Source organism: Littorina saxatilis, linkage group LG17 (genome assembly GCF_037325665.1).
Source record: "Littorina saxatilis isolate snail1 linkage group LG17, US_GU_Lsax_2.0, whole genome shotgun sequence".
NCBI lineage: Eukaryota > Metazoa > Mollusca > Gastropoda > Littorinimorpha > Littorinidae > Littorina > Littorina saxatilis.
Window position 1 is genome coordinate 44,937,764 of NC_090261.1, and position 12,500 is coordinate 44,950,263.

At 42.0% G+C, this 12,500-nt stretch overlaps 1 protein-coding gene across 1 annotated transcript in view; it reads right to left on the bottom strand.

Annotated features, from left to right (window-relative positions):
- Positions 1–12,500, bottom strand: part of LOC138953195 (uncharacterized) — a gene marked incomplete in the record, with an annotated part of 247,254 nt that overhangs the window by 16,099 nt on the left and 218,655 nt on the right. Inside the window, 1 exon segment of the mRNA XM_070324991.1 lies at positions 6,760–6,808. Coding sequence (XP_070181092.1) covers positions 6,760–6,808 — 49 coding nt within the window.

Genomic DNA, 12,500 nt, shown 5'->3' on the forward strand with positions numbered 1-12,500 from the left:
ACCATCCAAATTGCAAATATCTAAAGCTTGGAACTGCTTACACACACACACACACACACACACACACACACACACACACACACACACACACACACACACACACACATACACACACACACACACACACACACACACACTACGCGTCTAGATTTGTGTCCTTGGAACGACCTATGCAGAGTGTATTAACTCTACGCTAGCAAAATACGAAGCTCGGTGCCATGTTACACAACCAAGCGAAAAACCATTGTGATTGCTTCTATTCTGGTCTGAAGCGCTGACATTTAAAACTCATACAAGGAAAACGATAAGATATTATTTTGCTACGGCTTCGCGGGAGAAGACAGGGTTTAGGGTAGGAGGGGGAAGGGGGGTGCGAGGAGGGTAGTTGAGAATGGGGTGGAAAAGGACAGAGACCTTAGAATGATAATAGCCTAGAGAGAAAAACAAGGCGAAGAGTAAGGAGAGAAGCAGGACAGGAAGTGTCATGGAATGCAAAAACAAATTAACGACAGGAGAAGGAAGACTGGATTAGGGAGGTGGTTTTTTTTTTTTGTTTGGGGGGGGGGGGGGGCGTTAGAGAGATGACGATGATATGATGTTGGTGACCGATGATGATGGTGACTGATGATGATGTTGACTGATGATGATGATGATGATGATGATGATGATGATGATGATGATGATGATGATGATGATGATGATGATGATGATAATGGAAAATTGCAACATCAATTACACATGATACATGTAATACACAACGTATTTTTTCAAGTTTAATTCATAAAGCTTTGCCCATTGTTGACAGCTACTTGCACATGTTAAGACTTAAGATTATATGGTGTAAATGATGATGATGATGACAATGACGATGACGATGATGATGATGATGATGATGATGATGATGATGATGATGATGATGATGATTTCAGAATGTTAAGCGGATAGACGTTTAAGGCTACACCGTTCCTTGCAAGAAGTCACGGTGTAATATATAATTGGAGTTTAAAAACAAGCGGTATTTGCTCTGCACTACAGTTCTTTTATTTCCTCTGTCCTCCCTTTGTCTTTTAGTCTCTTTTGCACATCTCCCTCTGCTGCTGATTGTTCACCTGCTTTGCATCTGTCTGAAGTCTCAAGAACTGGCGCTGAGATCGTTCTGCCATTTCTATGCTCTCCATTTCAAACGTGTCTGTTAATTAACGGTCTCATGTTATGGTCGATAATTTTTTTAAACACGAATGTCCTCAATATTTTCGTTAGCGCTTGATTTTTTTTATTATATTCTCCCTTTTCAATTAAGGTTGATCTCTGTACGTTTCAAGGGACTGGGTGGCCGAGTGGTAACGCACTTGCGCTCGGAATCGAGAGGTTGCGTGTTCGACCCTGGGTCAGGCCGCTATTTTCTCCCCCCTTTCCTAACCTAGGTGGTGGGTTCAAGTGCTAGTCTTTCGGATGAGACGAAAAACCGAGGTCCCTTCGTGTACACTACATTGGGGTGTGCACGTTAAAGATCCCACGATTGACAAAAGGGTCTTTCCTGGCAAAATTGTATAGGCATAGATAAAAATGTCCACCAAAATACCCGTGTGACTTGGAATAATAGGCCGTGAAAAGTAGGATATGCGCCGAAATGGCTGCGATCTGCTGGCCGATGTGAATGCGTGATGTATTGTGTAAAAACAATTCCATCTCACACGGCATAAATAAATCCCTGCGCCTTGAATAAAAATTGAAAAAATAAAATAAATTCCTGCGCTTAGAACTGTACCCACGGAATACGCGCGATATAAGCCTTTATTGATTGATTGATTGATTGATGATATTTTTGTATTGCTCTACTTTTGGCTATCATTCTGGAAGGCCAAACCAAGCTCCAAAAAAGTTCATTCTTTCATTTTCTCAACGGCCAGCAAAGTAATACATCATATCCACAAGCACAAACAGGTACACAAAAAACGCACCTGTGCACAGACTCGTGCACGCACGCACGTACGCGCACACACACACACACACACACACACACAAACACACACACACACACACACACAGATTCATTTGCACACTCACGCACGCAACCACACAAACAAAATCATGCTTACACACACACACACACACACACACACACACACACACACACACACACACACACACACACACACGCTCCCCCCCACACCCCCATCCCCCCAACCCCACCCCTTCCAAACACACACAGAGTCTGTCCCTGTTTTATCATCTACATAAAGAATGGTGTTTGCTTACCCAAATGTACGAGAAGAACATACGTCAGACGAGCAGAAAAAAGCCGCAGGCAAAACAAAATATCAATAGTCTTGTCTCATCGACCTTCTGTCTACCGTGTCTTAAAGATACCCTCCTTCCCGTGTCAACCGTACTTAAGTTCACCCTTTGACTGAAGAGCATAGTTAAGTGTTGTTCGCGCTATAAAAGCTCTCATTATTATTATTATCATTACTGTTGTTCATTTGTCTTTTTGTTAATTGACTTACTGGTTACACTATGGTTTACTGCTCAAGGAGACGTTGTGCGCATGCGCTTTCAAACGATTTAATATCAATAATTCACTCTTCGTTTTATGTGTAGCTGCACTGGAAAATAGATTACCAATGTGCGGATATGAAATTGGCGCCCGCAGCAAGAATGTGGTGGGTTTTTTTTACACAACTACGGATCTGTCCAAGTTTTTATAGTTATTGCATGGGGAAGAGCATTCTCACATTTGATCACACACAAAATGTAAATGATAAAAGTAACAGTTTTTATAGTTATTGCATGGGGAAGAGCATCCTCACATTTGATCACACACAAAATGTAAATGATAAAAGTAACAGTTTTTATAGTTATTGCATGGGGAAGAGCATCCTCACATTTGATCACACACAAAATGTAAATGATAAAAGTAACAGTTTTTATAGTTATTGCATGGGGAAGAGCATCCTCACATTTGATCACACACAAAATGTAAATGATAAAAGTAACAGTTTTCTCTGCAGGGTGGGTTGTTTTTGCTGAATTACATTTTGCAAACAAAGGTTCCAATTACGTCAATAATTCAACTAAAAATCCCATTCGACACACAAAGCAGACAGACCGTAGATTGTATGGTTTTGTATGTTTCTAAGTGGAAAAAGCTAGGCCAGATATTATAATGATATTGGATCGATATATAAATGTTATTTTCATTTTTGACCACAATGGTGACATTTTACGCAGATCGAGACAACCTTAATGTTTTACGAGACCGAGCTGTGGAGGTGAACATTGCCTGTCGAAATCCGAGTCAAATGTCATATTTTGGTCATAATGCAAATACCATTTATTTATCTATCCATTTTAGTTGAAACATATATTATATAAATATGTTGTATTCGTTGTCCTGAAGAAGCCTCCATGGGCGAAAATTCGACTTTGCCTGTGCTGTCTGTGTGTTGGTGAGTACCGATTTCTTTTGTTTTTCAAAAAGAATTTCACCCACAGTCATCTTGTTGTTTAGATTTATAAATATCTTTTTTTCTCTCCAATAGAACGCATACAAACGTGTACTCTTTTGTAGTATAGGCCAGCCGCTTAAGGTGAGTTTTAGTCGGCCTTTGACGTCACATGTCTGATAGAAAGGAAATCCTATGTTCAATCGGTACGTTGCGATATTTCACAAGCTGATCTCCTTGACACTTATGATGACTTATCCACCGCAATGTACCCTTGCTCTTCATTCCAGACAGCAAACAAGACATAAAACGAGGACAAGGTTTGTCACAAGGCTTCCCAAAATCCATGCTTTCTTTCGTATTCCAGACAGTACGGTCTGGAGAAGTATAAGAAGACAACGATTTGTTAAAGAGTGCAAATCGTCAAAATACACACTTTTGTCTGTACTCAAACCGGCACAAAAGTAGGACGAAGTTTAACAGAAGAGTAACACGCGCCAAAATCCTCGCTTTGTTGTGTATTAAAGACAGCATCTCGAAGTATCACGAAATTCGAAGAGTATATGAGTGATGAAACGATATCATTCGCTAATGTTCTTGTGTTGCTCTGAATACAACACAGCAGGTAATCAAGAAGCATAAAAAGGAATCAGTTATATTTTTTTTCTTTTAAAAACTGGAATTCGCCGTCCATGCTTTGCTGTGTTATCGAGACAATAAAGTAACTATAACTGTAAAGAGGACAAAGTCTCATAGTACAATCCACCCAGTTACGAGATTAAATCTGTGTTCAGTGCAAAGCACAATGAAGTTAAAATCTGGCAGAAATGTACAGTTTGCCAAGACGCGGCACGCCTTGCTCTGTATTAAACACAGCAAAACATAACTACACAAAGTGGACAAAGTATGTCCTTGACATTAAACCATCCACATCTTCACAAAGGTTTGCTGGAGAAACAAAAAAACACAGAAGGGCTTGGACTTTGAATGGACCAATACGTCGAAGAAGAATTCATCAAACATCTGGAGAGAAAAAAGTTACGAATAAGACCCTTTCAGTGTTTTTCTCCCTGACCTTTCACTACTGTGCGGTTTGTATCAATCAATTGCTTCGCCCTACAATTAGCCAGTCCACGAAACAGCACCTAGGGCTACGAAAAAATCCCGACAATCACACACCTGTTCTATAAGATGAAGGACGCAAAAACAAATGTCCAATCCCAAGGTTCTTCCCACAAAAATCCGAGGATACGGACTCTGGAACAGACTAGAAATTAAAGGTTTCATTCCTGGTGGGTTTGTTTTCGGATACTGATAATTTGTGCTGACAATAAGGGAAGGCGCTGTAGCAGCTACTTTTGAAGGTGCATGTGGTTAAGGAGGCAACAGAAATTGGCTGTTTCATCAGAGGTGACAGGAAAGTGTAAATACATACTCCAGGTCTGTAGTGGAACTGACGGCATGAGAGCAATAATAATTGTGTGCAGAATGTAGGTTTGCACAAGGTACAGAGACCTTCCCCACATCCATTCTATCTCTCTGATCATTCATTCGCTTGCGGCTTCGTGGCAGGCGGACGGAAAAATCAGCCAGATAAGTTTTCGTTATTAATTGTTTGTCTGTGCACTTAAAAGACCGTTGGGTCGATATATGTGTGAATGTATTGTTTAGTCAATAACAAACGTTCCAACAACCTACCTTTCTTGTGTGTTTTTTTTATTTATCTCTCTGATCGTTGTACGTGTACGTGCGTGCGAACGTGCTTATGTGTGTGTGTGTGTGTAGTGTTGTGTAATTGGACAGATGGTTTCCTTCTTTTTTTTTGCAGCGAAGTTTGCAGTTTGTAAAATAGCGACAAGTTTTGTTGTTTGTCTCCCCCACCCTCCCGCTTTTTTCCCTACCTGTTAAAATGTTCCATGCTTCCTGTTCTCCTTGAAAAAAATAATTAGAAAAATGCAGTCAACGAATTCCAACCGACAGAAAGCGCTCCAAAATCCCAAGAACTTCCGCCTCTGGAGTAATTATGATAATCGCTGTCTTGCAAGGAGGTACTCCATTCTGATTTTTACCGAATTTATGCATTTCTCGAGCAGTTCTGACAGCCAAAGGCCGTTTAACCAGATTTGGTGACTTTATGCGGGGGTCTAATTCACTGGAAGAAAATATGCATGCGGCGCTTTTGTGCGGATAATAGTTTATAATGAATAATAATCAGATGAGAGACTTTTATCTTCTGTGTGTGTGTGTGTGTGTGTGTGTGTGTGTGTGTGTGTGTGTGTGTGTGTGTGTGTGTGTGTGTGTGTGTGTCTCTCTCTCTCTCTCTCTCTCTCTCTCTCTCTCTCTCTCTTGCCAAGGCCCCGCATCGATTTGTTTAAAACTAGTTTTTCTTATTCTGGTGCGTTCCTTTGGAATTCTCTACCTGTAAATATCATGTCATGTCTGTCATTATCTTCTTTTAAAAGACAGCTCCGAAAGCACCTCTCTAACGACTAAGTCGGTGTACAATTTGTGCGAGTGTGTGTGAGGGTGCGTAAAAGAGAAAATGTATAATATGCTTCCACAAGCACACTAATGTTTGTTATACTTTTCCCTACATAATTGTGTTTTATTTGATTTCTTTTTTCATTCTTCATACTTGTTCTTCGTTTCATGTGTGTATTATAGTAGGAACTAGCTGTAAGACAGACAGACCGATCGACCGAAAGACAGAGCTCGAGAAACTGAGACATGCAAGCACATTCATGCTAATACAGACACATGTAACGGAAAAAAACCACGCACGTACGCAAACACGCACGCACACACGCACGTACGTACGTACGCACACACGCACTCACACACACACACACACACACACACGCGCGCGCGCGCACACACACACACACACACACACACACACACACACACACACACACACACACACTCACACACACAGTTGACTTCTGAATCAATGAGAACTTCTCAAACCCACACACACTCTCAAAATCAACTCAGAAAGAAAACAAAAAGCAAATTCATCAAAGCAAAGTAAGCAACCCTAGTTTCGACGCCTTAGCTTATCTGACACCACTTAAAACGCAAAGAACGAGAACAAATCTCTCTCACCATTCTTCACTGAGAGAAACTCGAACCTAATAGCCTCCCCTGTTGCACAAATGGCCGCCATCACTGACTCTCAAGCTAAACATCGAACCGAGGTAGAATTCGGTTTCTTTCCACGCTCGTGTACACAAACTTCAAAGACTTCTAATGAAATAAGCAACAGGATCGGGAGATTGAAAGAAATAACAAAAATAGAATGCAATTCCTTTACCTTCGCTGTCTTGGGCAGTACGGCTCGTGCTTGCGCCTGACTGGAAGCCCTGAAGACAAAAAGAGAAATACCACACACGTGAATAAATAAATACAACTTGGAATGTGGAGATGGCTTGAATAGACAGCGAAATATATAGGTTTAAACATCAGTAAAGGGGAAATGAAAGGAGAAGGACTAGAAATTAAGTTAGGTAAGAGAGTAAAGAAAAACATCACACATATAAATCAAAGTTTGTATTGAGAGACAGAGAGAGACGGGTTGCAGAGCTAGAAAGAGAACGAGGTTTAAACGTAAGTAAAGGGGGAATGAAAAGAAGAGGACAAGTGGACGTTAGAAAAGAGAGCAAAGACAACATCACTAAAAGAAATCAAACTCTGAATTAGGAGACACAGAGAGAGACGGTGTGTGGAGACAGCAAAAGAATGAGGAAACAGTAGAAGGAAAAGAGGGCTAGGAAAAGAAGCATTAAAAGAGCATGAAGGAAACATCGCAAAAATAAATCAATGTGGAGATAGATAGACAGAGGCAGTTTGTATAGACAGTGAAAGAATGGAGATTTACAAATATAGGCGAATATGGACAGGAAAATAGAAAGCAGATGTAAAGAAGAAAGAATACGACAAAACAAAAGAAAAAGTATAACACAACCAATCAAATATAAGAAGGAAGGGGAGGAGTCTCAAACTACGGCATAAATCAAGCTTAGACTTTTTAAACAAGACAGATGCCGTTTGTATTTGTATGGATAGCAAAACATTGAGGATTTTACAGAAGAAAAGGCAACGGGGCCAGATAAGAAAACACATGATTTCGTGAGACGCTAAGAAAACCACAAATCAAAATGTTACTTGGAATCTGTACATTGACGCAGTTTATGTGGACAACAAAAGAATGAAGCGTAGATATAAGATACTAGATGATTACCCGCTTCGCCGGGTACCGGCTTCGCCGGGATGATCGCGAGACGGAGTATGAATACCCGACCTCGCCGGGAAGAAGTAGAGCCGAATACCCGATTGACGCCACACGAAGGAAGGGAGATAAACACTGGAGAAGATAAGGAAGAGTTACTGGAAATGGATCTACAGAAAAACCAAAATCGGTTCAGCGCTGCGCGCTGAGAGCACGGGTTGAAAATTTTCATCGACCAGATTGTGTCCGGGGTCTACCTGAATATGCCCACCAAATTTGAAGCAGATCCATCGAGAACTTTGGCCGTGCATCGCGAAGAGAGACAGACAGACAGACAGACAGACAGACAGACAGACAGACAGACAGACAGACAGACAGACAGACAGACAGACAGACAGACAGACACACACACACACAAGCCGTATATAGATATATAGATAGAAGCGAAACCGGGAGGAAACGGAAACAAATGGAAGAGGAGAGGGAGGGATGAAGGAGGAGTGCAAGTAAAGAAGAAATGAGACATTCAAGATAACCACAAATAAAAACCAAACTTTGAATCCGAAAATAGACGGGGGGAGTTTTTACAAAACAGTCACAGATAGAGAGGGTTTAGCATAAAAGACAGGCGAAAGAATAAAATAAAAAGAAACAGAAACAAACTCGGGAACACAAGGAGGAGAAGGAAGAGGAGGAGAACGACGATGACGACGTAGAAGAAGAAGAAGAAGAAGAAGAAGAAGAAGAAGAAGAAGAAGAAGAAGAAGAAGAAGAAGAAGAAGAAGAAGTTTAGCATTGTGTTTTCTGTTCCTTTTATCGTTATATGATTGTCTACCATAATTCACCATTATTATTTTGACATTATTTCAAATTTGTTATATTACAATCGTCCGCCAAATTTCATTTGCTTTTAAGAGTACGCTCATAAGCCTAGCTTGTTGTGCTCCATGTTCCTTATTTCATATATGCGGCAATATTCCAATGAAATTTACTGAATAAACTTGTTTAAACCAAGAAGAAGAAGAAGAAGAAGAAGAAGAAGAAGAAGAAGAAGAAGAAGAAGAAGAAGAACAACAACAACAACAACAACAACAACAACAACAACAACAACAACAACAACAACAACAACAACAACAACAACAAGACGAACTTCTGAGATTAAAAAAATATGTTCGGCAAATCTCAACTAGACGGAGATAGTTCGTACAGAACAACATAAGACAGGGGCTTAACCATAAGACAGGCGAAGGAGGGAATTGGACAGAACGGAAACGGATGTGGGCGGAGAGAATGAAGGAAGAGAGGACGGGAAAGGAATGAATGAGTGTAAAGAAAAGGAAGACAACTCGCTCTTCCCGTGTGTACGTCATTAAGACGAAAGCTTCTGTTACTGGGGCAACGGGCGGGTTTGCCTTATACTTTGCAGCCTGTTTCCGCTCTCCCAGCAAATACCCAGATCAAGAAAATAAAAATCGAACACACGACAAGAAGAGGCTAATGAAGAGAAGCACAGTGGAAAAGGTGTTGTGAGGAAAAAATGGAGGTTGTGCTTGGTTGATGGTGTCAGTGTGAACAGCTCGACACACCAGAAGAGAAAATGACGTATTCTAATGAAAACAGTAACAATAATAAATCAATTTTAATGAAATAATAATGGAAAGCGAATTCAAAGAAATAATAATGTAAAGCTCAGACGAGAAATTGAAAGATTAAAGGAAGACAGGTAAACTTTAAAACATTGTGTGTGTGTGTGTGTGTGTGTGTGTGTGTGTGTGTGTGTGTGTGTGTGTGTGTTTGCGTGCGTGCGTGCGTGCGTGCTTGTGTGCAAGTGTGTGTGCCTGTGTGTATGTATGTGTGTATGTGTGTGCACTCGCATATGTATGCATGTGCGCACACGGAAAAAATAGCCTAGCACATGTGTCAAAACTGAACGACTTAATATGACCACTCATTTTCAAGACATTACACTTAATCGCTGGCAGTCAATTACGAACAGTCAGAGCGCCAGCGCGCCATCATGTCAACAAATAATGCATGAAATATATGTAAGGAAATTCGTCACGCCGAAAACATGTTCACATTGCCAAGTAGTGACTTCAAATAACCTTCGTGCGACTGTGTGTATAGACAGAATGACAGACAAAGAGGTAGACAGGCAAACAGTTTAACAATGTATGATTCTGTTACGTCTCTCTTTCGCGCGCACGAACACACACACACACACACACACACACACACACACACACACACACACACACACACACACACAAAAGATTGTAGCGTTTGTATCACTCGGAAGACCAATTATCTACTGTCCGAAGGCTATGCGCCACCATTCCTGTGTACATATGAACGTTTCAAATTATTGAACAGCATTCCGGTGTTTAAAAATAACACAAGACAACAGATATTGCATCTCATAGCTGAGAATGGGTGTTCGCTTGTTTTAGTTTTTTTCTCTTTTTTTGTCGTCAAAAAAACCCGGATTAGTTGTCAGAATCAGCAAAACCCACAGAAATAACAGTTGTACAACATTCTGAAAAGTGCACGTGAAACGCGATCTATTTACCTTTGACGACGTTGTCATTCTCCGCCACAGACCTTTTAGTGCCACCCACGCATGCGGGTAGGAGCACATGAGGTATACAAGAAAATCCCAATCGTCCACGCCCACTAAATCACAGGATGTGGACTCAGTTGCACTGAGTACAATAAACAGAAATCGTTCCTCCACAGTAGTCTTTAAAAATCAGAGGTTATAAAACTTCTTCTTCTTTGTCTGCACTGAAAAGAATACCTTAGCCGGCTCCCTGTCAAGTTCTTGAGAATCGGTATTGTAGTCAGTTTTCAACCGTGTGATGATACAGCCGAGCGGATGAGCTAAAACGGGGACAGAGCCAGGTTTGCTATGACGGGTATCATGAGCACGGTAATTCCAGATACTGGTGTGGATAAGTTAACACTCAACTGACAGTCCGCAAACGTGCTGACAGTGACAGAATGGTTACAATAAACCGTTTCACTTCCGCAACTGGCCTCGGCAGTGTCTTGAACGATGTTTTGATTATCTGTTCTATAACTGGAGACTTTTACGCTCTGTACGCTACTGATAGAAAACGCAGCTAGTAAGTTCACAAAATCACCTGTTCTATATGGAGACTTTTTACCTGCTCACGCTTCTGATATGAAACACCGACAGACTCACTAAACGATTACTGCAGTAGAACAGTTGCCGATGATCACTTTTTCAGTCTCTTTCACACACTTCACATTCTCACAAGAGACCGTAGTTCACGGTTCGTTCTGCTGGCGAGAATGTTCTAGTTTCGCAGACACACTGTACCTTTTTCACGAAAGTTTAGTTATTTTTGCCGGCGATTATTTTCCGAAGGCTCACACAGCAGTCTTATCAGAAACAAGGTCTCGACAGCCTCTGCTCTTGGGCACTCTCATAGAAAAAGAAAGTATCGCAATTTTCTAGACTCTGCAGCAAGACTATATAGTCTTCACTCCCAGGCAATTTTAGTAGTCTTATACCCAACCCCCGGCGAAGCTCTTACAGCCACGCTACGGTAGAATCTTCGCTTCGATTTTCTTACTCACATACACAGCAAGTGTCACAGGATCGGACGGCTGGACAGTGCAGTACTGAGAGGATGTCAGTGGTAGACTTCACTCACTGACACACGGTGAACTTTCCGCTTCGCTCTGAGTCCTCCGCGAGTCTCAGACAGCCTTCGCCCACAGACCACAATTCCTTCACCACAGGCCCTAGTTCTCTCTTAAAATCTCTGCTCGTGCACTCTCTCACATATACTAGGAAAGTAGCACTGTACAGAAAAAGACTTCTAAAGCACTTTCCGTTTCGCTACGGCGATTCAGTCTTTAAAACTTTGCGAGTGTGAAACAATACTACCAAAGAGGGTAGACTAATCAGACCACTTTTCTCTCACCTCAGTCCGCCGTAGACCTCGAATCTCTCTCACACACGTGGACTATGCAGTAAAAGACTTCTGTGGCACTTTCCGCTTCGCTAGGGCGGCGATTCCAATCAGGCTATAATACTCTGCGAGTCTGCCCCGCACTTTCTCCAGTGCGTTCTCGTGTCTCTATCTCTCCACCAAGCTGACTGCGGCAGGCACGCACAGAGTGAGTGTGGTCTAAAAAGAAATTGTCCAAAAATCAGATTTCTCTGACGTCAGTCGCCTTACAGAACAAGAGAGAGGCGGCGGCAGTAGCAACGCCAACGGCAGCAGCAGCAGCAGCAGTAACATGGGGCCAGATGATTTGGGGCAACATGAAGGCAATGGGCGCCGCCTGCCGCCCCGCCATGACATCTGGGCCCCGCAATCAATGGTAATGAAATGAGAGCAATGAATAGTCCCGTGCCTTGCCGTATCGACCTGAAGGGGGGGGGGGGGGGGGTGGCACTCAGAGTTTCTGAGCCTTGCAATGTAGTTTGCTTTTTTTGTCACTGATTCTGGACAGCGGACTGAGCGAGAAGGTCTCAGAAGGTGGGGGTGGAGGGTGGTTAGATTGTAGGTTGTTGTTGTTGTTGTTGTTGTTTGTGGGTTTTTTTGTCACTGATTATGGTCAGCGTGCTGGGCGAGAAGGTCTCAGAAGGTGGGGGTGGAGGGTGGTAAGATTGTAGGTTGTTGTTGTTGTTGTTGTTGTTTGTGGGGTTTTTTGTCACTGATTATGGTCAGCGGACTGGGCGAGAAGGTCTCAGAAGGTGGGGGTGGAGGGTGGTAAGATTGTACGTTGTTGTTTTTTTTTTTGTGGGTTTTTTTTCTCACTGATTATGGTCAACGGACTGGGCGAGAAGG